At 42.8% G+C, this 25,101-nt stretch overlaps 8 protein-coding genes across 8 annotated transcripts; 2 read left to right on the top strand and 6 right to left on the bottom strand.

The window, feature by feature from the left end:
* Nucleotides 1-2: 2 nt before the first annotated feature.
* On the bottom strand, nt 3-3,471 carry EAF02_001846 (uncharacterized protein; the record flags this gene model as incomplete). The annotated part of the gene is made up of 5 exons (XM_038897894.1): nt 3-1,244; nt 1,340-1,681; nt 1,745-2,108; nt 2,162-2,497; nt 2,675-3,471. The coding sequence occupies 5 exons, from the start codon at nt 3,469-3,471 to the stop codon at nt 594-596; spliced, it is 2,490 nt and encodes an 829-aa protein (XP_038762869.1). The 3' UTR covers nt 3-593.
* A 1,545-nt stretch (nt 3,472-5,016) lies between these two features.
* EAF02_001845 (uncharacterized protein) lies at nt 5,017-5,772 on the bottom strand (the record flags this gene model as incomplete). The annotated part of the gene is made up of 3 exons (XM_038897893.1): nt 5,017-5,064; nt 5,125-5,442; nt 5,608-5,772. 3 exons carry the CDS (start codon nt 5,770-5,772, stop codon nt 5,017-5,019), a joined length of 531 nt encoding a protein of 176 aa, XP_038762868.1.
* Nucleotides 5,773-6,946: 1,174 nt separating this feature from the next.
* On the bottom strand, nt 6,947-8,293 carry EAF02_001844 (uncharacterized protein; the record flags this gene model as incomplete). Its single annotated transcript, XM_038897892.1, has 3 exons — nt 6,947-7,150; nt 7,212-7,802; nt 7,889-8,293. The coding sequence occupies 3 exons, from the start codon at nt 8,291-8,293 to the stop codon at nt 6,947-6,949; spliced, it is 1,200 nt and encodes a 399-aa protein (XP_038762867.1).
* Nucleotides 8,294-8,888: 595 nt separating this feature from the next.
* Nucleotides 8,889-9,611, bottom strand: EAF02_001843 (uncharacterized protein; the record flags this gene model as incomplete). The annotated part of the gene is made up of 2 exons (XM_038897891.1): nt 8,889-8,912; nt 8,970-9,611. The coding sequence occupies 2 exons, from the start codon at nt 9,609-9,611 to the stop codon at nt 8,889-8,891; spliced, it is 666 nt and encodes a 221-aa protein (XP_038762866.1).
* A 303-nt stretch (nt 9,612-9,914) lies between these two features.
* EAF02_001842 (uncharacterized protein) lies at nt 9,915-15,818 on the top strand (the record flags this gene model as incomplete). The annotated part of the gene is made up of 11 exons (XM_038897890.1): nt 9,915-10,207; nt 10,260-10,314; nt 10,677-11,074; nt 11,263-11,660; nt 11,710-12,652; nt 12,703-12,951; nt 13,006-13,228; nt 13,279-13,583; nt 13,635-14,140; nt 14,192-14,949; nt 15,003-15,818. The coding sequence occupies exons 1-11, from the start codon at nt 10,116-10,118 to the stop codon at nt 15,816-15,818; spliced, it is 4,743 nt and encodes a 1,580-aa protein (XP_038762865.1). The 5' UTR covers nt 9,915-10,115.
* Nucleotides 15,819-16,144: 326 nt separating this feature from the next.
* Nucleotides 16,145-16,872, top strand: EAF02_001841 (uncharacterized protein; the record flags this gene model as incomplete). The annotated part of the gene is made up of 3 exons (XM_038897889.1): nt 16,145-16,240; nt 16,346-16,356; nt 16,442-16,872. The coding sequence occupies 3 exons, from the start codon at nt 16,145-16,147 to the stop codon at nt 16,533-16,535; spliced, it is 201 nt and encodes a 66-aa protein (XP_038762864.1). The 3' UTR covers nt 16,536-16,872.
* A 1,547-nt stretch (nt 16,873-18,419) lies between these two features.
* EAF02_001840 (uncharacterized protein) lies at nt 18,420-19,655 on the bottom strand (the record flags this gene model as incomplete). Its single annotated transcript, XM_038897888.1, has 2 exons — nt 18,420-19,254; nt 19,306-19,655. The coding sequence occupies 2 exons, from the start codon at nt 19,653-19,655 to the stop codon at nt 18,420-18,422; spliced, it is 1,185 nt and encodes a 394-aa protein (XP_038762863.1).
* A 1,526-nt stretch (nt 19,656-21,181) lies between these two features.
* Nucleotides 21,182-23,602, bottom strand: EAF02_001839 (uncharacterized protein; the record flags this gene model as incomplete). Its single annotated transcript, XM_038897887.1, has 4 exons — nt 21,182-22,987; nt 23,044-23,094; nt 23,141-23,456; nt 23,530-23,602. The coding sequence occupies 4 exons, from the start codon at nt 23,600-23,602 to the stop codon at nt 21,511-21,513; spliced, it is 1,917 nt and encodes a 638-aa protein (XP_038762862.1). The 3' UTR covers nt 21,182-21,510.
* Nucleotides 23,603-25,101: the final 1,499 nt, after the last annotated feature.

Here is a 25,101-nt window from a genome sequence, read left to right as displayed (position 1 = left end):
GCAGTACCCTCATTTGTGTCAAGGCTGCATAAGACCAGGTGTATCTTATTAGTACATAGATCCATTCCCATGCCCATTACCACTTCCGATTCTGATTGCAGTATAATGGTAAAAGTTATCGTGGAGATGGAAAGGGAGGAACAAGCTATAGATTAGCACAACTAGCTTTCCACACTCTCGTGGAAATGAATGCAGAGCAGGATATTAAGTCGATCTACTCGGGGAACTCGACTTGATGATTCAAATCCATAGTCTCAAAAGGAATACCGAAGACCGCCGCTCAGAGAACACACTGCAGGCCTATCATTCATGTCATCGCTTGTGACGAATAAGAATAAGGGGTAAGAAAACTCGATACATTAGATACAATACTACATTAAGAATGTGCAAGAAGCGAAATAACAACCATTACTACACATTTTCCCTCGAACTCCTCTTTCCGATTACTTAACTCCCCGTCACCGCATCAGATCATCCAGACTTGTGCGTGTTCCGACAGCGGCAAGCCCCCAATAGCCAAATTCCATCAACTCCTCCACGCCCAGTGCCAAACCCGTTGCAAAATAAATTACCTCTCCCAGACACCCCAATAATCACCAAACCTGCGGACCAAAATGTTCGCCCACACCCACCACTTTCTGCACCGCTGCATCTTGTGCATCCAGCGTACTCCTCACAATAGTATTCCCCCACCACTTCGGCGCCTCCACCCCATTAACCGTAAAGGCTACAAAAATAAATATCGTACTCAACGCCAATCCCAGATCCAGCGCCGAACTCGTCAAATAATTAAGACGGCTCCACCATCCGAAATATTTCTGCCTGATGACTTTTTGGAAGATGAAGCCTACAATTCCCCAACTGAGATAATTGAGAGGAGTAGCAGGTGGGATTGCTGCTGCGCCGCCGAAGATCAAGGGGGCCATTAGATATTTGATTGGTGATTTGGGGAATTTTTTGGAAAGGAGGAAGAAGATCACGGGAACGATTGCTCCGAGACCAAAGAACCAGAATAGGGCGGAATATATTTGACCGGGAGAGAAGATGCGTTGAGGACCAATGAGACCCCATATTATGGATGCGGAGAAGAAAACGCGACCACCGGGACAGGTGAAATGGGATGGTTGGTGCGGAGTACAGATATCAGGGATGTTATTTAGGGCGTAATTGAGGACTGCTACTTGAATGAAGCAGGAGAAGGTCGTTGCGACTACTTGGGCCATGAACATTGTTCTTGGTGGAATCTAAGGGTATAAAGGGTAAGCGAGGGATTTAAAAAAGTGCGGAAGGGAATTTGCGAGATGAGATCACGGAAGGGGAAGGGGAGAAAAATGCATACCTTCATATAGTGACCAAACTTCAAGTCGCTCACGAATCCTAACGCCTGACTCATGGTAATATACCCATAAGTTTTAAAAATCATCAAGGCCAACGGCTTTCCAGGTTGCAAATATCCGAAGATAAACTCCGTCAATACGTTCAATCCGATTTGGGTATTGGTAATTGCCTGAATAATGCCAATGGGCAATGCAAAGAAGAACGATATTCCCAGGGCAATGAGGAAAGCCCACCAGGTGAGGTTGGTGGGGAACGCAAGAATGGCGATGAAGGAAAGTCCGACCATTATGATGAAGAGAGACATGTACCACCAGGTGGGAGCTTCGGGGTATTTTTGCATCATCTGTGAACAGGCTTAATATTTGCGTAGTATTAAGCGAGAAACAAGAGAATAAAGCACACATACCTTCATGTGAATATCAGGAGTCTGTTCCTTTGTGCTATTACGGAATTGAGCCCAGATTTGCTTGCCATGGTGCAGATATGTGTAAACAATCAAGGAAGAAATGGCTGCAAATGACAATCCGTACGAGATAGCAAAAGTGGTTGACAGAAATAGAGGTGAGTATGCTTTATATTCCGCAAGATTGAGAGTAAAATCTTCGGTCAGGATTCTGGTAGTGTTGTATGCAGCTCCGGTATTATCGTACGTAGCACTATCACTCATGGGTAAGAATGCTGAACTCCATGCTCCGGAGTAATGAACAATCGATGCACCGATCATGTAAAACGAGACCATTCCGATGAGCGTATTGGCGATTGCATGCCATCTATGATATAAATTAGCACATTGAATAAAGAATCAACATTGGGCATTACATACGGAGGAATCATAGGGCTCCCAATAAACCCAGAGATTTGAGTCCAATCAAAGGTCAATGGTATGAAAGAAAGACCACTCGTACCACCAAATAATTGGTTAACAATAACATTGTCAGGGGCGATCCAAGTAGCGAAGGCGAAAACCGATAGGAATTGAGCCAAGAATCCAGGAATGAAGTACCAAACAAAAGCACCAGCAGTAACATATCCAAACCATCTGTAGCGGTGGATTGAACCCCCAAAGATAGTTGGATCGGGTCTCTCGTTATTTTCGTACATGGCGTTCATTAGAGTGACGCTGACGAGATTGGCGGGCCAGATCATGGCTGCAGGATACCTGAGTTATGTGTTAGTAGATACTTATCAAGAGTGCGCGTGCTGAATGAGCATTTTAGACGGAATGTTATATGCGGGTTGACCAATGCTCAAGAAAGATAGCACAGTGGAGGAAAAACCAGTGTAAACCCCAAATTAAGTTGTAACAATGAAAAAGGAGTTTGGAAAGAGTACTTACACCAAGAACTTGCGCAAGATGCCAGCAATACCGTAACCAATAGATTGGGTTGAAACAACCAAAAGTACTTGGAAAACCAACCCGAAATCTTGTTTGTAGAACGCGATTTGGGCAAGCAAGATATCAGTAGCATATGCTGCGCTAAAACTCACGCTTGCCATAACGACAATGATGGAATGTTCTTTGATATTGAAAGGTCCCGGGTTTAACGACCACTTCAAACCAAGTGTATTGAATTGCTTCTTTGGCATGACTTTGGCCCATCCATGGCCCAATGGCCAAGCGATAATTTGAGCAATCAACGCGCCTAGACCGATCGAAGGAGATCGAAGAGAAAAGAGAGTATTCATAGATGCTCCAACGACTACCAGTAACAATCCGATAGTCCAGGCACGAATTGTGTTCGCGGGTACATCCTCATCGTAGTTCTTGACTGCAGCTCGGACTTCCGGGTATTGAGAATCTTCCTCGACTGCTGTATAGGCATCATCATCATCAAAAGACGACTTATCCGGGACCTTCAACTCCTTTTCATCCTCGGGGTAATTAGGATCTATCTCTGTATAAGCTTGTTGCCCATGTACTGAGAACCATGCAAACAAAGCCCATAGTGAGAGTCTTGCTTTCAAATCCGTTACTGGATCTGATCTAAGTCTAGCCATCGAAATCCCCTCCGTTATATCTCTACTACTACTATTAACATCATCCATCCTAGGATTTGAATCCCGATCACCCTGAACTCGTTCATAGAAGAGTGCTGTCGGGCCAGACGACTTTTCTTCTGGTGAGGAGTTCATGATGAATAACACGGAGATCGATCAACGGTCTGATGAGAGAAGAGATCCAAGGGATACATAGTATATAAGTCATTTCGATACAATAGTGTCCCACATTACGCACTAACATTCAAATTCCAAAGTCCCCGATTAGAGCACGGCTTGATTTCAGACCTACATGAAGGACCATTGATCCGGGGAAGGACATCAGATGGGATTTCGCCTTAACACATCCCTGAGTCCCAGCATTCTAGTGTGGATTAGAATAGTGGAAACAGGTTGCGTAGTTTTTCTAAGAAAATTGATAAATTCTGGGACGTGGACATTCAAATATACTCTTCAGCGCTTGCTTCAGAGGAAAGCATAAATATTGACATCGAATGATCCCTCACGACTAATCGACAGCTTGCAATTGGCCCCAGTGCTATCGGTAATGCGAAATTAACCTTGAAATAAGCTCCAAACTCAGAAAGGCAATGCGTATACTCCATGAAACAGTACTGCGGCGAAAAATCTTCATGCATGGGGGGAAGAAACATCTACTAGAAGAATCAAACGAAAGAAGCGACCCAAGCCATGGTACCGGTAGATAATAAGGAACATCAGATCTCGAAAGCTCAAGATCTGCTCCACATTCCTGAAAGATACCATAAAGTGGCGGTCGCATTTGCCCTTCCTTTTCCATGTTTGAAACGTCAACCGGACATGTAATGGATGCTCACGGACGTTCGTGACCGAGCATCTAATTTGATGTCAATTGTCTGTATCAAAAACACAGGGGTCAATCTATGATCATCGGAAGGTTGTTTGTAAAACTGTGCAATCTCTTAAAGTACACAACTCTCAAGCTGCAAATACCTACCTAGGTAGTCAGGTCGATTCGGTCTCGATATGGGTGTGTGGTTGGGCAAACGCACTAACCCCAATATGTCTTAGTTCAGCCACGATTAATCCACAGAGGCTGTACTGCAAACCTCACATCATGTCAACTCAATGTTGTATTTCGGATCATAAGTTCAACCACCAATAACCTTCTGGGTGCAATGTCCAAAAATCTTTGCTCGGGATGAAAGATGGGCTTCTCTTTCTGTCCATACAAACTAACAACTTCTGCACATATGTTCACGGAAACGAGGTAGATTAGATCATCACATTGCAGGTGTGCAAAATCATTTGAGAGTTACTGTGTATTGATCGAAAGTCTATACACAAACCCTTTAAATCCAGGCGACAGCCAATATTCGCTGCAAAATATGAGCAATCATAAGTAGTGCATATCTCATGCGCAGAAATGAAGCATTAAACCCAAATCAAGTAAGTGGCCCATATTGTAATGACGAGCAATGTCCCTGAAATCATCTTCATCGCCCCTTTCATCCTATTGTTCTTCCATCCCAGGTATCATTGCGTAATATTCGTATGTAGTAGTAAAAATCGAGGATCACAAAGTGACCGAAGAGAATTCGACTCGAGATTCGGAGGATTCAGAAGAATGATGAAATATTGTATTATTCTCTCACGCTTCAACAACTCTCTGCGAATCATTTGTTGCCATCATCCTTGAAACTACTCAGGCAATCTGGCGGCGTAGAAAACACCATCAGTTACATACCACTACACCATGAAACCACTGATCAGCGATGTACCAAAATCACAACGAAGCATGAAACTTACTCTAATTTTACCAATATCACCACTGTCAATCGTCATTCTGTTTCTCTGAGTCCAGGTATCATCGAGCTCCCGAACCCAATACATGCGAAAGGGATCATCATCAGATGGCTTCATATCTTGCTTCTTGCTCGCCTCTGGTATCTGCATCTGTTGCAATTGAATTTCACTGCCGGTAGCTCCGTATGTGCCCATGGCGGGTTGAGGAACATAGCCGGCACCGAAAGGTACTTGTTGATTGTTGCCTGCGAATTGAAGATAAGGGTTGTAGGGGTAAGGTTGGAAGGCGGGTTGAGGGTAAACAGGTTGATGTTGAGCTGCCTATAGTAAAGAAGACATGTTAGCGATGAAGACAAGAAATTGCGATGTTGATGCAAGGGACAAATTTCAAGCGCAACTTGCGCAAAAGTAAAGTGAACGGAGAAGGGATTCGAAGGTTGAACTTGCAGCAAATGCATAAAATTGTTGAAGGTTAGGAGATTGTACAGCAGGTGCAGGTACGACTGGAACTGGAGTCTTGGTCTCTTGAACGTAGACAACACCATTAACAATAATGGCACCGTCAGCGCGTGGGATGTAGGTATGTTCGTGAGGTCCAGCGGTAGTATCTGGAACCTGGGGTTGAAAGCTTTGGACGGGTACTTCAGTCATTGTTGCTTGAATGCTTTGAAGTATTGAGATTACTTTATTGGTTGTAAAATTGATGTAGTGGATTCCTATATCTCTCAGAAGTTGAGATATAGAAATTAATTCTTGAGGTGTTGCGTTCATGGAATGGCTCAACGTGCAAGCTGTAGAGTTTTTGTTTGCGAAACCACTCAAGTAAAAATTTGAGGCAGGAACAGAAGCGATAAAGTGAATTTCTGCTTTGTTTTGACAAATGACACAGGTACCAATGACCAACCCCGCAGCAAATGTAAAATAACTAGAAACTAGTTTTTTGGATGGAGGAAATGAGAAGAATCCAAGAGACAAGAAAGGAAGGAACAAGCAAGTTGACTTACATCTCCAATTTGGACCCATTGACGTGTATTAGGATCGAACACCATGATACTTCTGTTGTCTTTCTTTTTCTCCTCCTCGAGATATACATCCGTAAAAGGCCAGCATGAGATGCACATATTAACAACCTCTTCAGGTGCGGTATCCGGTGTTGATGAGATTCAAAGAGACTCCAATTATTGTTAGATTTGGTATTGGGAGCCAATTCAACTTGGAGAGACAAAGACTGATTTTGCGAGAGATCGGGTGTGGAATGCTCAAGGCTTCTGTCGGCATAGAAGAAATTCTAGTCATTTTCAAATTTTATTAAGCTCTATCAGAATTTGAAGTGAATACACTGAAAACAACTTCAGACTGCACAATATTGGAACCATGGACTCGAACAAGCTCCCTTGTTTACTCCTGACTTCATCTGACGTCCGCTGTCTCCTTTATCACCAGCATATCATTAGTAGTACATAAGCTTATGAAGTGCTGTAGTGACTTCAAAGGAAAGAGGTTATTCCTGCTTGAATAGATGAAAAGAGTCTGAGGGAAATTCTTCCCTTGAAGCTGGATATGGTAGACAACACCTACACAGTCTTGCAAAACATGGCTACTTTGAGACGACAACGATTTGTGCTATCTATGTAATGATCCCCCAAAAGATCTTCAAATTCGCGATGTGATAAAGTCATTGCCTTTGATTATCTTGAGAAGGATTTGCTACTTATGGACGCGCAATCAAACATTCGATTAAGACTTGCACCTCAAAAACTCCTGACTCTCGATTCCAGCGATGCAAACTAAAATCATCAAGTTACCTTCCTTTCTTTCCAGACACTTAGGCTTCCGTCTTCCGTATAAGCTTTGGGAGAGGCTTATTGATTTTATTCCAGTTTTCAGTCCAATCATCTCCGTATTCACCAATGGCATCTTCGTTATCAAAAAATCCAGCCTTTTCCAGTTCCTTCTCCCATTCTGCACTGTAAGCGCGCTCCTCTTCACGTCTATCAAAATATCTCTGTTGACAGTCTCGATCCAACGACTAGTTGAGACATGATAATTAGTACTGGGGATACGGACGCTGATCAATGGGATGTACTTACATGCATAATCATGACACTGCATTTCGTTGACTGTCCCCACTCTGCATACTTGAAGTTGACACGGCGGATACCGTCCAGCATAACCATATATTCATCTTTCTCCCTGATCGGTAGCCACCCTGGTTTGTTAGCAGGATCTTTACCTGTATGTGGTAATCGGTACATCCATGGACCATCCGCAAGATTGAAGCCCTTATCAGCGTGGTCTCGTCCTGCTGTTGCTGAGAATTTCTGAACGAATTCTGGACTCTCTGTCAACATGCCATTCTGATTCGCATTCTGAGTACCAGATGTATTCTCGGAATTCTCATTGCACATTTGAAATTCTTCAGCCCCAAAACCAAAAGACGGCCAAGAGAGAGCAGGCAATACAATGTTCCCGGGTGGAATCTTGCTACTTCGAGTTTCATCCTTGAGCGTACGCTCAAACCTTTCGAAAGATGTCTTGTACTTGAAATACAGCAAGTTAACCTGAGAAGCTTCCCCCCAGCCATTTATCAAAGTCACTAATTGAATTGCAAAATCATAACTTTCGTTCTCAGCTTCAACGTCGAGTCTTTCTCGCTCGAAATCCTCCACAAGAAGAAAAGCCTTCATTTATAAAAGTTAGCCAATATATAACGATTGTGTATGGAATTTACACTAAAAATAACAAAAATAAAGGTCGAGATTTGTACCTTTGCCAGAATTGTTCTCTTGAGTATGTCTGGATCCTTCCTTAAAAGGCCCCTCGCCATGATGTCCTCATCAAGAAGCGTCTCGACTGATTTTCTCATATTTTCAGCATCGGGGTGTTTTAGATACCAGCGTATATCTTCGCGTAGCTTGTCACACTTGGCATTATCTATTGCAGCTTTCTCAACAATTGACTGTAGACTCTCATCCTCTCCTAGTGACATAGAAGCGGCAAATATAAAAGCCGGGTTGGGATCGTAGATCGAAAGGTTTGTCAAAGTCTTAGAGGGAATACCCCTTGGAGCGCCTCTTCCTTCTTTTAAAAGACTAACAAAAATCATGTGCTTAACTTCAGCAGGCGAGTGGGACCTTTCCGAAGGGGATCTTATAAGGGAGAATGAATTCATGATGATGATTGTTGTTTCTGTGTTGATTCAAAGCGTTGGTTGAAATTAGATTTGCTAGAAGAGGGACTGAAAATATCAAAGAAAATTTTAAGTAATAAGCGGAAGAAGATTGAGCACAATATGATTACGGCAGTAGCCGCTATAACTATGTAGTACGGAAGAATGCATAAAGCTGTACCTGAGGTGGTTTGAATACTGTGAATTGTAGATTCTGTTGCTTTTTTCACCGTAAAGAATGGTTCTGGTGAGCTAGGTTCATCTCATAAGAGGAAGGTGCAACCAATACAACCTTGAACATTCTCGAGAAATCAGCACCAGATCTGAAATTCGATGACTCTGAATTACTCCCCATACCTTTCCCATCTATGTTACATATTGCCCTTCTGGGGTAAAGAGGAGAGATGAACCCGCTAATGCAACCCGCGCCAATTAACAAAATCTATTATAATGACAAAGCACAAATCAATATGTGCTAATACGCTAAAGAAACCTGGTTCTATTTAGAGTAATGGAGGAGGTTCGCTGGTGTGCGGATCTTGAAATCATAAGGTCGGAGTTTCGTCATGGAAGAGGGGTTTTGTCGTCATTTAGTCATTTAGAATACGGCTTTTCTTGCAACCTTGAAAGTATTGTCAGTACACTTAAATCAAGGGGACAAGTTCAAATGTCTACTTACTGCCCATGCGCCGGCTACAGAAGCCACAATTCCACCGGAAATCATCATAGGTCGAACTCCTCTTGTACTTTTGAAGATCATCCCACTGAGCGCACCTGCTAGAACACTATTCGCAGAGTCATGTCTACCCCTCATATGTCCAATAAAAGAATTAAAACCATTGTAAACCATAGCAATTACTCCTGCGGAATTTCCCAAGAATGGCCCACGTCTCGTAACAGCGTTCAGCACCGAGTTCAATCGCAACTTTGGCGGTTGTGTCGCAGACCTCCTCAAACCCTCTTGTAGTCCCCAAGCACCCCCCACAGTCAGCGCCGTCAAATATGTCACACCGGTACCATAACACAAATCGTCTGACCAGCCTCTAGAGGGTAAAGCAGACTGCGATCCTGGAAGGTCCGAGAGGGCGGATTCTTCAAGAGATAGGTAATCTAAAGTCTGCTGATTCAGACCTGCCATAGGATGGAGTTGTGAAGGATCTACGAGTTCTGGCCCTGTAAGAAAAGAGCTGACATCTTGCCCTTCTTGTGGGTTAAAAGGTGTAGGTGTGAATGTGTCTGTTGGTGTATTCGAGGTTGTTGATCCGCCACTAGAAGCATCCTTTGATGGCTTTCGCCCTGTCAACTTGTCCCAGAATGACATATTCGGAATTGATTTGCGAGAACGCCGGGAATGAAATTAATATCGGCACGATTACCGTGAGTTTGGGTTGTTGGTTGATAATATGTAATATCAAAATTCTTCCGAGTACTGAATGTATCTTACATTTTCAAATTCAAAAATTTAGTTCCTTGATCGATTATGACGATGGGTCCGTGCACACCAAGCTCACGTGCAAAATATAATTAATTTCACCCACCATCAAACTTTTTATGGTTGTACGAGTAGTTCAGATCAAATTACATGTACGTTAAGATTCATTCGTGAGCCATAAGGGGTCATCTTATTTGGTTATTCCAATCTTGTATTATATATGCAGTTTTGGACCTTCATATAATTTTCATTCATTTTTGGACTGGACATTTTGACAGCGTTCTGAGAGGAGAAGACTCGCTCGGTATTCGAAATCATTCCCCCTCCCCCACCTGAAGCGAGGATTGAGGATTGAGGATTGCTTGTTGGTCGCTCGACCACTCAAACGACACAATGTCTTCAATAGTACCTGGTACCGAAGCTCCAACAGATGAACGACTTTTACCCAAATGGATCGAAAATCAACCTGAATCAAACCAATTACAGTAATGTTGCAACATCTTTTTTAATTGGCCAATTTACTAATCATGTTTCTAGACTTGCGAGAACTAGCCTGGATGAGTTTTTGGAAAAAGCTGCCCAGCCGCGACATGTAGGCAATTTCTACTATTCAATGACTAGCTTTCTTTCTGGTTCCTGTTGTATTCTCAACGTTGTATTCAGTCTGATGTTCCAATCCCATTTCGATTTCAGATACATTGCTTTTCAATGCCCTGCTATACTTTAAAGATCAGCCTCGCTTTGTTGTCCAGCGCTGTTTCAATGTTTGCCGTGATTTAAATATCCAATTCGGCCTCAATGTTCAGTCCAAAATCTCAACTCTCAGATTCATTCCAATACTCCACTCTCTTCGGATGCTCTTCTCTGCTTTAGCTACAGTCTTTTCTGATTGCATCGCGCCGTTTCAAAGTACAAGACGTCCGGACCTTTCATACTGACTATGTGATATCGCAGGCTTCCGGGAACGCATGCATCAAACTGTGTCATTTTATCGAACAGTGTAGAGCCTCGCAATCATCTCTTCTCAAGGAAGCCGCATATTCCGAGAAAACTTGTCTAGACTTGTTCAATTTCTACCTGGAATGGAACGAGAAAAATCAGCACCGATCCATGCGTCAGATTCTCGATCTGTTGACATCTCTTCTCAAAACTCACCCCAATAAGTCTGTCTCGAAGTCTTTGGTGGGAATTATTGTAGAAAGATTGCTCTCCATCATCAGTCATCAAGCTTCTCAACCCCTGGTCAAACCTGCCTTCAAGATTTTGGAGCACTTAGTAGGAAAAGGTATAATAAGCATCGACGATCTCGCTACTCCTAGAAATAAGTCTTCTCTTCTGAACGAGCTAGATAAGTAAGTGATCCACTCATTGATCCTGACAGTTGAACGTGGAAATCGCAATTGAACTCTAGAAATGTGTGTTTGGCGTTCAAAGCATCGCGACACCCATGTCTATAGACAAAAACTCCAGTCATTCCGTGAAGTTATTTCTCCATTGTTTGATACAATATGGAACATTCAAAGACTGACATTGATTCTAGCACTGCTTCCACACTTGATAGTATAGTTTCCGAAACATTTCAATGGATGAACCTACAGGACGTCTCGCCCTCCGCGGGAAAGTTCTTGGTTTCCCTTTTTAAAGTATCGAAGGAACTCGCTACTCAATATCAGAGTGACGAAACTAAAGACCACACTAGACTATGGCAACGTTGGATCAGTGAAGGTCTTAGGCAAAACCCTGATGCTCTTGAGAACATCAAGAACTATCTTCTCCCCCCTCTTTTCAAGCTCGATCGCGTGGGTTCTTTGACCTTCTTGCAGGATCTTAACCAAAAAGGGCCTTTAAATATGGAGGGACAAGACATGGAATCTGAATCGCTGGTTCATTTGTCAGCTATAGAAGTTGGGAAGAAAGCCGGCTTAGTCGAGGATTCTAGTAAGTTGCCCTTCCGTTTTCACCTAATGGAGTATTTTAACTGTACCAGATGTCACATCATTTCTAAAGGCCCCAAAGAAAAATACGGGCTGCATAATCCTACACGAAGATACTATTGGCCCATTATTGACTCATCCTTCCGATACCGTTCGATCCTTAGCGTTTTCAGTCCTAGTATCGTCCGCATCATCAATTAGGCCCTTTAGCCCGGCAGCGCTCACTTTTTTACAGAGAAATATGGCTCATCTCTACGCAGACACAGATGCAAAATTTCGCAATGACGTTTTAAGCAATACCAAGCATTTGATAGAACGTATCAAGGGCGCAACCGCTTACCTTGTAAGAGAGATTGATCGCATGATAATTCAAGACCGTCAGAAGGATCGTTCGGATGCGCAACAACTACTTAACGAGCATGAGAGCTTCCTTACTTGGTTTCTGGAATTCTTGCAAGGGGAGCTTGTGCCTACTGCATCCTACCAACGACACATCACGTCTTTAAGGGCGATCTCTTTGCTGTTACGTTCTGGTTTGGAGGAGCGTTCATCTGAAGATCAAAAGTTGACGACTACGCCTGACGCCACTGTATGGGCTCATACTCTAAGCATCTTCAACTCAGAGTCTATACGACTATTTCTTGATCTGCTAATGGATCCATTTGAGGATGTCAGAAGCGGAGCCACTTCGATATTGAAATTGGCCGGTCCCCTTAATTTTCGATCCTCAAAGTCACAGACTTCTGCAGACTTTGACGTTTTATTGGAATTTATTGATCGTGCTGAGGGTTTTGCAAAGCGTACAGGTCGCGCGGACTTTGCGGATGGAGTTGCACGGTCTTACCAGATTCTATATGGTTTTTCGGACGTCAAGGGACGTCTGAGTCTTGTCGAAGGCCTCATCGTTGGCCTAGAGAAAAAGATAGTGATGGCCCAAAGAGATTTGGGCGAAGCTGTTCATGTTGCTCCAATTCATAGCGACTTTTCAACCATAAGGTAAATTTCCTTGATAACCATCAGGTATTAGGCTGACTGTTGATATCAAGCTATATTTGGGAAGAAATCGACTTCTCTCAAGATGATTCCAAGGATCAGGAAACTGCTGAGATTCGAAAATCATGGGAAGACCTACAAAATCGCATTGTTGCAAGTTGTTACAGCATATGGCAGGCTGTAAAAGACATACTATGTAATGATTCACCAGAAGGCCACATTCCTGAGGAAGTTGACGATGTAGAATCCATTGATACTAAGGATGTGTTGAGCTACAGCTTTAGGGCAATTCATGAATCTAGGTACCGCACCATGACACCAGATTATAGACTATTGGGGCGCTAATCTATGCATAGTAACCTGATGAGGACTGTTGTTACAAGAGCAAAAGATCGCCGTCATGACGGGTCTTCAGTGATGGATCCAGAACTCTTCAAAAAAGTGGGAAACTTGACTTTCGAACAACTATCTAGCCTTCGACATCGTGGTGCCTTCTCCACAGTCTCCTTGACATTTGCTAGATGCTGTCAGCTTTCACAATGCCATAACTCGAGCGAATTGCTTGAAATCTGGTACAAGGTACGTGATTCCCCTTTGTTTACCTTAGCTACCGTCAAACTAATGATTAGGGCGCACTAAAATGCATTTTCGAACAAGCATCTACAACACGCAGATCTGCAGGAATTCCCGCCCTAGTTACTGGAATACTATCCGCAAACAGTAAAAGTCCAGCTTTCGAAGATGTAATGGCAGAGCTGAAATCTTTGGCTGGGCGCCCTGTTACATTATCTGAGACCGATGAAACGAATCTACCTCAAGTGCATGCAATGAACTGTGTAAAGGAGATATTCAAAAGCTCTACATTGGGCAAGAGATCAGATAAACATATCCCGGACTGTTTACAACTCGCTGCGGACAGCTTGACTTCTGAGATGTATGATACCAATGTCCACAGACTGACTATGTGCTAATTGAATTGAAACAGTTGGGCAATCAGAAATTGCGGTTTATTACTGTTAAGAAGTATTATTGACTGTCTGTTTGGTACCAACGAAAACAAAGCTTCTATCGAAGCTGGCTGGGATGGGCGTTCGACGAAACTTTCATACGAAAAATACCCAGAGCTGCCTGAAATCTTGCTAAAATTATTAAACAAAGAGACTCAAAGCAAGGAGGATACTAATACCCCTGCGATTGGCGCTGTAGAGTCAGTCTTTCCCTCGTTGGATATCATTCGTCGTGCTGGTCCACCAGTTTTACTTCGCAACGAAATCAAGGAAAGGGTATCCATACATTTGGGAAGCAAGTACTGGCATACTAGAGAACTAGCAGCCCGTACTATGTGTACATTTATGCTTCACGATGAGTGGCTACCTGATCTACAGAAACTCCTCAGAATATCGAATCCATCCACTAATTATACCCATGGAGTTTTAATGACGACCAATTTTGTGCTGGAACGCCGTCTTGCTGTGTTCTCGATCCCTCCAAGTAAGTTTTGAAGACTCGCTTTTATTTCTTAATCCTAATTGCAAAATTTAGGCGTTCAAGACCTTATCTGTCTGAAAGATAATATTGAGGCGTTGAGTCACCTTGGTCAGTGTCCAGAGACTTTGGCGACATACATCGAGTTCAAAAATCTCATTTACCAAATCCTCCTCGCTCTTCCAGCCTCCACTTTAAACAATGATGCTCGAGAAAAACTCATCGATAACCATGATTCACATAATTTGTTGTTGAATGGTGATGACTGTAGCTACTCCAAAGTTAATACTGATCTTTCTTACGAGAAAAGTCGAGTAGGAGGCGCTTTGTTACATCAAGCGACCGCCCGGGAAGCTGTATATATATCTGCATTGACCAAAGATATACAATCTCTTAAGAAGGCTTTGAACGACTATTGCGATATAGATCTTGATACAGCTACCGCATCCTTGGAATGCGTGCTACAGGCCTGGAGAAATCAAAACATTATGGTTTTGGAGGCGCTCTTAGATGCAGTGATTGTAAGCCCAGCGGACTTGCAGAAAGTTGAGCCTAGCGCATACGACATATACTCGAAAATGCTCAATAGTATCAAGCAATGCGATGTGGATCAATACATTCTTGACATTGGAGAAATTGCTCATTTCATGGGCTCTGAAAATAGTAAGTCTGGACCGCATTTGGCTCACGCTTTGATGAGAACAAGCGGTACCTTCATGTTGTTTAATTGGCTGAAGTCCAAGGGCGATGTCAACGCCCAGATAAACTTCATGGCAAGAGCAGAAAATTTGAGTGAAGCTGGAAAGTCACACAACGTGAGACTTTTCCCATCCACGAACTATCTTTAAATATTGCTAACTCATAACAGGACTTTGACACCCGTTTTGCTGCCGTAAAAGGATTTTCCTACTTCTTTGCCTGCTTACCGGATGAGTTCAAGTGGGGCTCTGAGGTACTTCCATGCCTCATCGCCCTTTACGACACCCTCAATGATGATGACGATGAAGTGCGCGAACTTGGAGCACAAATCGTCTCTTCTATTGTAGGCAAGCCTCTAATTCCGTTGGCTGCATGTGAGGAGTTCGCAGAATGGCTGAGACTTAAATATCCACAAGATCAAATGTTCGGCTGGAATGTCATCTGCCGTATCACAGGTAGTGATGAGTTCATATTTCATGGAGCCTATGCTGGATTATGTTCGCCTGAAGACCAACTTGCAGCAGCAATGAAACAAGATGATGCTCTGTTTGTTGAAGAAGAACAAAATCTCTTCATTGATGAAGTCAGAGAAGCCAAACTCTGGAGTAATGTTCTTTCAAAGGTCCTCGAGATTCTTCAGACCGAGAAATCCGGGGAGTATCAATGGCAACAATATAGCCATCTTGCTAAATGGATTCTGGATGCACTGCGACAGCTCAACATAATTATGGAGAAAGGTGATGGACCTCTTGGATGGACATCAAAGCCAAGTATGTTTGCATCATGTATAAGAATCCTTCTCGGTGCAAAAGTTCTTCTTGAGAGCAAAAACACACTCTCCGAAAACATGTCACGGATTCTCAGCCAGAATGAGATCGGCGAAGCATTGAGTATTTTCAAAGACCTTGGGAAAAAGAATGATATTCACCCAATCCTTCTGTCGGAAGTTAGCGAGAACCAAACTTCACTCCTTCACAGAAGATGACGAGGCTTATGACTAGCCTTATCTCAATATCGTCTGATCTATAGAAGTAAATATAAACAACTCGCACCAAAATATGTGACCCCCAGCAACCACTGAATAAAGCCAACTCAAAATTGTCAAACCTTTTGAAAACAATTGTTGAGTACTTTCACCCCTCTGTCAATTGTATTCCAACATATCCAAAGCATCCAAGTAAGTCCTGCTTCAATGGCTCAAATTTTAAACTTCCCAACGTTGAATTTCCATTAGATCCTTCATCATCGACGAATTCACCAGCCACGAAAATTTCCTGCCAACAAAGCTATTATCTCTTCATCCACGACAATATGCAGAAAAATCAAATCGTAGCAATGCTTCTCTGTTTTGTTTTCCTCCTCATGTTTGTAATGATTTTCGTCACTATGCGACTTGTCAATATTTTTGTAAGTACATCGTAGAATATTTGCTTCTCCCTGTTCTCTCTACTATCTTTGATTTCACCTTCGAACACTCCTCTTCCGATCACAGCTAACATATGAAACTACCAGGCGCATAAAATGTAAGATCCAATCAAGAACGGCACTTACGCATCACCTCCCTTGCCTTCTATTACACCTGCACAGAGCTCACAATTCTGTTTCTAGTTCGAATGCGAAATCAGCTCTTAGCGCAGACCGAGCACTCGACGGTGACGATGGCGTAACAGATGTTACCGGACCTGCCACTACGATCGTCTGAAGCACTTTGGCAAGGCTCAGATTGATATTACGCGATTGCACGAAAGAAAGACCATTGGAGGAAAGAATGTTGGGCCGTTTACAGAGGCATCTGATCGCCAAGCAATTGTATGGTAAATCTGGAGTGGATATTCGTGTACATAGTGAAGGAAATCGATAACCTGTGGTAGTTACTACCATCTCTTATAAACTATCTCGATTCTTTCTGCCACTTAGTCATACAAGCTCGTTGCCAGGACTCCCAAACGGCTTATTCTTGTTTCCATCTATTCGAAATCCAATTTTGACTCAAGCAATAACACCCGCAATGTGCTAAGCTCTTTTCTGCTCGTTCTTGTGTTCACCTACGGCCCCAAAACAACCCAAATTGCATCTTTCATCATCGTCTTCGTCTGCACATCATCACTCTCATTGTAAACCCCCTCACATGGAAACTTCTCACATCCAGATACATCTCCCTCAATCACAGCCTCTCTCGTCGACTCGTGCTCTCCCTCCCCAGTCCCATTTCTATCATCATCATATCCCCACATCCAATGCACACCCTCGTTATCACAACAATTCCAAATCGCACTGACGTCAAAAAACGTGATATCCTGCCAACAAGCAAAACATACTTCGCCCAAAATGTATTTTTCCGGTCCTGGGTTTTCTATCTCATAGAGATCAGGGTCTACAGCTTTGAAATTGCCGCTCCAGTCAGGGACCGAGAGTGAAAGATGTTGAGACGCCGCTATTGTTTGGGGCGGGATAGAATAGCTGCCGCTATTGGGTGTGAAGATCAGGAGGCGCGGAGAGGAAAAGAGGTTTTGGAATGTGAGGGTGTGGCTTGTGGCGAGGGAGAGCAGGGAAAACAGTGACAAGAGGAGGGATAGCATTGTGCAGGATATTGGTGGCATCTTTTCACACATTGATATTTTTCAACTTTTTACATCAATCTTCTCCTGATCATTATTATATAGTTTTGCAGGTTTCCGCTTGCAACTATCTAATGTTCGTGGGTGTGAGTGAGAGGTCGTTTTCATTCTGTGGTGGCTGCGGTTGGAATGCTTGGCAGGGGATGTTTCGAGAAATCAAGATTAGCGAGACAACGTGACTGAAAGCATCTTCTATCGTATGCTTCGTTCCACGACACAAGGATTCTTTTGGATGCAGATTGGCAGGTATTTGAATTCGTGTCGCGGGATGTATATCTTGTCGAATGGAAAAGTTCCATTTGAAGGGGAGATAATATATGCTTCGCTGGGAACGGAGCGTTTGCAGGTGATTTCGGACGTCGTTTTGATTCTAGGCCCATCTGTACGTTCAAGTGGTCTATCGTCAATCGACGCTGGCATACGAATAGTCTGTCGGTTGCCAAAGAGTTGGGCATCATAAAATGTTCCCGTGTTGCATAAATTTCTTTTTGTTTTATGAGGAAAGTCTGGCGAAGAAAAATGGATTCGAAGTCATGAAGATTATTCTACCGGCAGTTCGTGGAATTAGGTCAGATTGGAAGCATTGAAAGAAATATGTTGAACGAGACGTGGAGGTTGAGTGGAAGATTTGTGTCAAACCACCAAACGAATTTCAATATGCGGAGACGGTTATTGAGGGACAGCCTGTCAATTAGGTTGAACTCGAGTTGCAAGAACCTATCTTTGTAGTCTAAATCACATCCCAGGGATATTCTCTTACCGATACTTTGAATATTCCCGCTGTTGGAAGGATAATATATAATGAGAACGTAATAGAAAATTTTGCATCTACTATCCTATCACACTTTCAGAACATCCACAAACCAGTAGCTCAAACATGCCAATCAGTTTGGACCATTCAAAGTCACATCTAACAGGCAGGCGCAAAGGGATTCATCAATATTCATTAGGTCTATAATTGTTTCTCATCATGTGTCTCCAACCCAACTGCCATCTTTCTTTTTCTTGCCATCGCTCCTACCTTCTGAGATCCAAGTCTCGACCAAACCCTGCTTAGGATCTTCATCTTCATATCCTAAGCTCCTTCTTACTTTGAGCACTTCCTGCCTAACTCTGTTCGTAACTTCCTCCCGTAACGCAACTGCCTCTTTGTAGTATTTAAGACCTTCTGTAAGTTCACCCATCTCGATGTTATCGTCAAGCCCCTTCCTCCTTAGGGCCTCCTTTTGCAATTGGACGAGCTTTTGCCAGCGAAGGCGAAGGTCTCCGAAAATGCGCTCTCCATCGATTGATTCTCCAAAAGCAATTCGGACGTTCCTACCGACACGAGGAAGGAAGCGCGGGAACTCTCTCGATTCGTGCATTATGTCTTGGTTTCCGTCAATGAAAATGGGAACTATCTCAGGTAAAGGTTCGCTCTCAAGAATAAGTCGCGAGACTCCCCATTTGAAATAACGTAGCGTCTTATTTGGATGCTGGTGTACTCGTCCTTCAGGAAATATGTGTATCCAACTATGTTTTCGTGAGGTATATGCAGAGGGTGCAGGAAATACATCTATGCCATTTGTAGTAAATGTAAGGCCGCCGGAAGAGAAAGGATCGACAATATCAGGATCTTTCGGTCGCATGGAGATTTTCTTCTTTGGTTTTTGTATCGGTGGTTCGTAACGTGTAGTAAAAGGCTGCGCGGAAAGCATTCGTATGGCTTGTGCAATTGTAGGCTGAAAGAGACCGCCATGCTCGGAGTACGCGCCTCTATGTGTAGGTAAAACTTGGCCCAAGGTGAAGAACGCGGAGAGTACTCTGTAGAACAATCAATAATAGGAATGGCAGATGATTGGTGGGTTCGCAGACTTGTTCTCGAAGCAGATATCATAGCTACCAAGACTCCATCTGTGATTAGAGGGGTTGAAGCCATATTTGAGGGGCAATACACCCCATATTAATGGATCATCCAAGACGCTGACATGATTCGAGACAGTAATCAAGCCTCTTTCTCTCTCCTCGGGGTTCTTTCGTCTATCGAGAGTGGCCTTGAATCCTTCTAGCCCAATAGCCTCAACATTATTCAGACCATAGTAAAAGAATCGGGATATCGCGCCTGTGACGCCCATAATCAGGCTCGAGCTGAATCGCCATGGTAGACTTGGTTTTGTAGGAGGATCGGATTCGAGTTTGGTATACGAGGATGAGGATGCTACCATGATGAGAGAACAATGATTATACAAGAAAAGAATTTCATAGGGTCGTAATTAGGAATTTATAATAATGTGGTAATTGAGTGAAAAGATTGAGAAGTTAAGAATGCCATGCCAATGCCAATGCCATGCATCATCAACTTTTTCCAGTTGATTGGAGGAAAAAAAGTGACGTCGCGGGCGCTCAATCGTTAATTTAGGTTGGGACCTGCTTTGAACCCCACATGCGGCCGCTAGTTTCGAGTAAAATGACTTCCAAGGTTTGGCGAGAAATTGATAAATTGACCATGACCATAACATTAACATTAACCACAACCATAACCACAATCAAATTTCATTTCTGTGTAGCAATTCTCTGGTATTGACTTACTTTTTATATTGAATGCTACGTATATTCAGTCATATGAAAGGATCAAATACGAGTGGTCTTTATCAAAGTGAAAGTGGAAGGTAACCTTACTACCAGCATAGATCTAGACGACGTTGAACCTTGGCGATTTCTTCATCTTTCTACATGTTCGGCAGGTCCCAGACAATGACATTCTCTTGGGCGTCGGAAGCTACTTATATATTCCACGGGAGCTTGTAATCTGATGATAGGACATACAACCTGTCGAATTTTTGCCCACTCTAAGGTCTGGTAAAAGTGTGATCTCATGCCCGTCAAGAGTCACGTCACGGTGGTTCGCGTATTTGCAAGAGATGTTAAGATTATTGGCGCATTCGACAGAAACACTATCTCATATATATCAACATTGCAGTCTTAAATCTTTGAGATATCTAGATTATCTCCAGCTGGACATTGAAATGTTCGATAGTAGTATGTTTTAAGTCACTCCAAGAGACTGAAATAATACCACATTTTGCACATGTCTCTCAAAGTTGTAGTATCATTATAGATATTGAGAACATCGAGATAACTGAGTCTACATGAATAGTTTTCTCTGGGGCGGCCTATTGTTATCCGTTGCAAGAATCTCCAGCTAGCAGTGATTGAATGAATCAAGATTGATTGGGTGATTGAAGATCAGCTCTTACATGATCTTTCCTGATCAGTTCGATTCTTTAATGCAAATTATTAAAATCCTTCTATGATACTTGAAAAAAGCACCTCGAATGATGGTAGATCAAACAGATGTAAGTGTACATTACGTCCACCTGAGTCCCAATTCCGATACTTCTTCTGAAATTTGTGTTGAACACTCCAAGAATCTGAGTGTTGATATAAAGCAGGCCAGAGCATCATGATTAGGAGATAATTCAAACTACATGAGCATTATGATAGTGGATAGCCAGAGTCGTCCGAAAGTCAGTCCCATATTTGTCAATCTTGAATTTCAAAATTTGCGTAACACACATTCACGAAGAGTGATATCTATCTATGTCATATTCCTTCTCTACATCACATTTAAGTAAAATGAATCAGCTCGGGAACAAAATTCATGAAGTAGTTTCTCTCTTAGTGGCCATATGTATAAAGTATCATCACATAATCTTGTACTCACATGCACTTTATATCGATGTATTTTCTACGGTTCATGAAATCGTCGATTCATAAAGACTAACTAAATAAGAGAAAGTAATCTGAGCCTCTAAAATCCTAATCTGTACGCCGTTGGCAAGATCATCCTGCAAACCCTATCCATCCTATCCTCCGACGAAAAATCCTAAAGGCATGTAGTCAGATATGTAAAAGAAAGATGCAAGAAAGAGCAAGTAAATAAATAAATGCAATTTCCTCATTTCTGGATATCCACCACTTTGAAATTTGTAACACATCGCCACACCATATTTTCGATTCATCTAGTTGTTCTACAACAAGGTTCGACTGTTCTTCTCTTCAAATAAAGTATTTTAAAGATTAGAAAAGAAGAACAAGAGCGACGAAACCGACGATTAAGGCGACGGATTCGGTGCCGGCGACATTGACGTCAGCGTTGCCAGTGTAAATGGTCGGAGTGACTGAAGCGGCTGGTGGAAGGCCAACTGATGGTTTTGTAGTAATGGCTGTGCCGACGCCCGTTCCTACTGCTGTGCCTAAGAGACTACCGGTAGTGGCTGTGGAGTAGTTGGAGAAGGCGCTGAGATTCGGTGTGGGTTCTATACTCATGTATGGATGAGTGTGGGAGAGGGAAGGGGAATTGGTGGAGGCAGTAGAAAGTGAGTAAGTAGCCGATGCTTCAGGAGGATAGGACATGCCTCCGCTTGGAATGGTAACACCGATGAATCCAGGAATACTGTGTGTAGTCCACGATGCTTGTGCTGAGGGGTAGTATGCTTTCAGTAATGAAGAGCCGCTAGATTTCTCTGGGGAGTTGGCAGATGATGCAATTAATGAACCAGTAGCTGTAAGTGTACCTCCTGTAATAACAAATGGTGTTGCGGTAACAGTGACCGTGACTTGGGAGGGGCAAGTGCAAGCTCCTGAAGATAGCGCAGCACCATTAGAAGAAACAACACCACCATTACTAGAAGCAGAATATGACGGATTCAACATGAGGGAAGCAGTAACAGTACTTGGAGGACCAGTCTCAGTTGTAGTCCAAGTGCGTCCACCAGAAGTGAAGGTTTCTGTAGTGGGCGCAGCCGGGGATGGACCATCAGTGTCAGGAAATTTGCCAATAATGCTTTGAGAAGTAAAATTAGCAGATGATCTTGTGATGGTCGTAGTAACAGTACCGGTACTAGTTGTTGTTGAAGTGATTGTAGTTGTGCTTGTAGCTGAGGTTGAGGTTGTGCCAATGTTGTCTGGTGCTGGAGTACTTGTCCCATTTTTATATGGTGGAGATGGTGGAGTAATTGTAGGAATGCTTGCAGGGTTGCTTGTTGGTGTTCCGACAATAATAGAGGTAGCAGAGGTAGATAGACTGGATGTCGAAGAAACTGAACCAATCGTATGGTTTGGGTAAGTCACAGACTTACTCAATGATTGAACAGTTGAAGCAGTGCCCTTGAGAAATGGGGCATCGCTGGTAACGATTGTTGGAAGGCTTGAAGCAATCGAAACTTGACTGGTACCGCTTTCTGTCAATGTTTGAGCTGCAGATGATTGAAGTGGTGTTGGTTGAATTGTCAAAGATTGCGAAGGCAATGATGGAATAGCAGTGGATAGAACGGCCGAAGATTCAGTAAAGGCTGAAAAAGTGTATTGGTTATCTGGAGTGGATTCAGCGGTTAATGTTGGAGCTGCAGAAGATTCAACAATAGATGATTGAACAGCAGAGGATTGGAGAGTTGACGAAGGTGGAGCGATAGTGGCAGCTGAAGAAGATGGCTCTGGCTCCAAGCTAGATATCACCAATACTATTGGCTTAGTAATATCGGAAGTGGCCGGAGATCTAAGAAATAAATCAACTCCCATCCATTAAATTGTCAATGGTTGTTGAATACGTACCGGGTAGATGTAATCGCAGCACCAGAATTGGTTGGAGAAACAAGAGCAGCGCTATGTTTCGTTAGTACAGTACATGAAAATTAATTGATTTACGTACCCTTGGCTATCAATGGCAGAAGGAGAAGTGGAAGCCTGTGTAACAGGAGTGACATCAACTGATTTCTGTGGTGTTACAGTGATAGTAGAGAGAACAACAGTTGTAGACTCATAGGCGCTGCTGCGAACATTTGTATGACCAGGGCTAACAGGGGGGAAATTATCAGAAAGACTTGATGCAGCTGCAGAGGAGTCGCCGAAGGCAGAAGATAATGTTGATGCGACAACAACATTATTGACGGTGACAAGTGAAGTCCCTGGTAGATCAACACCTCCGTTTGATATGATTCGAGCCTCATTGTGGACTTGATTATTGACTATATTGTATGAATTGAGGTTAGAAATTATTCTGTCGAGTTGATATTCTGAAGAGCGGAACGTGACATTTACCTGCATCTCCACCAGTAGTAGCCTCAGCAACCAGCGCAGAGACAAAGACTGGAATACTGAAAAGGAGTTTCATTTTGATGATTGTAATGAATCCAAGAGAGTTCTTTCTATTTTTTGACGGAGGATACGAAGTTAAGTATCGTCGAAGGAAGCTTTTGAGAAGACTTTGTGTTTTGGGGGAAGTGAAAGTACTTTTGGGTCCTTCAGAGATTGAGAAGAGAGGAGGGGAAGATATAAAGACGACAATGAGAGTATTTGAATAATTGGATGGACTCAAAAACGAATGTGGTATGTCAAATTGATCAACAATTCGACGATTTTTGTTTATCTTGCGTGTTAATATTTTGGTTGAGAGAAAGATTGAGAGGAGAAGGTTGATATTTTGAGAACTGAGGTGATATTTAACGGAAGAAGGCTGTCACTTTGCTTCGGTCCGAAGGACTTTGCCGAAATCAATTGTGAGGTGAATTCTTAGCAGCAATAGAAGAAATATTGAAAGAAATATTACTTAGATTGGCTAATTTTATCTAGGAATTATGTAATCTCAGCTTCTTGCTAGAGTGAAGTATACCTTGATTGGTTGAAATTCTTTTTCCTTAATTGGCAACTGGGCATACTCGAAGCAAACATTAAAATGTCGTAGTAGAAACTTTTCAAGCTCTCAAAGATAGCATACCAGTACCTACTAGGTAGATAGGTACAGTTGATGTATCTCTGATCCAGTCCAACAGTAGCAAGTCTATTTCAAAGGAAATATGTAGGTATGGTCTGATAAAGCTCTCGACATTGATACTCAATGGAAAGCAGATATCTCACTCAGAACATCGCTAGCCACATAGAATAAATTCACTTCTTTCTCATCATATCATATCCGGTCGCAGTTCACCTGGGCAGTGAATTATGTCCAACAAAAATCAGGTTCGAGTGCCAATACCAGATATAGCTGGCGCCGTTTCTTAGGAATCCACACAAAGATGAAGAGCATCTTTCTTAACCAGGTCTCAATAGTCTGCCTCCACGGCAGTGGTCCCCGAAGGGCCAGCGGAGCGTCATTTCGCCCTAGAAAAGATTCCTCTTGCTAATCTCTGAATGGTCTTTGAAGTGAATGTTTCCAGAAGCATGAAAACAAGATTTGATGATGATACCTACCTAGTATTGATGTCATTCTTCGTTCCACCATAGATATCTTTAACGCCATAATCATCTCAATCATGGGGGCTGAAAACAAGAGAAATGGATCACCATGAGACCCGATTCAGATATGTACATGGTACAAAGGTCGACAAGTTGGTTCACTCATGGGCTTGCTGGTTTGTGGGAGCTGTCTCTCAAATTAATGTCCAGTGACATGATCCCGAGCTTGGCCTCCAAGTTATACTTGATCCTTCTCTTCGTGAAGGAGTAGCAGAATCCTTGTATGGGTGAATTGTCCGTGGATATTGAACTATCATACCCTTTAAAATGTGAACCTAGCAGCAATTTGGTGCGCGCCCTTTCCTAAAGGATAGCAAAATCAAGTTTCCAGTCAAAGATATCAAACTAACTTTCGCCAAGTGTGTTACTTGAGTATCT

This window comes from Botrytis sinoallii, assembly GCF_014898435.1.
Source record: "Botrytis sinoallii strain Bc 23 chromosome Unknown BSIN_002, whole genome shotgun sequence".
In the NCBI taxonomy this organism is placed as follows: domain Eukaryota; kingdom Fungi; phylum Ascomycota; class Leotiomycetes; order Helotiales; family Sclerotiniaceae; genus Botrytis; species Botrytis sinoallii.
The sequence above is the reverse complement of the archived record's forward strand: the minus strand, read 5'-3'. Positions and strand labels throughout refer to the sequence as shown.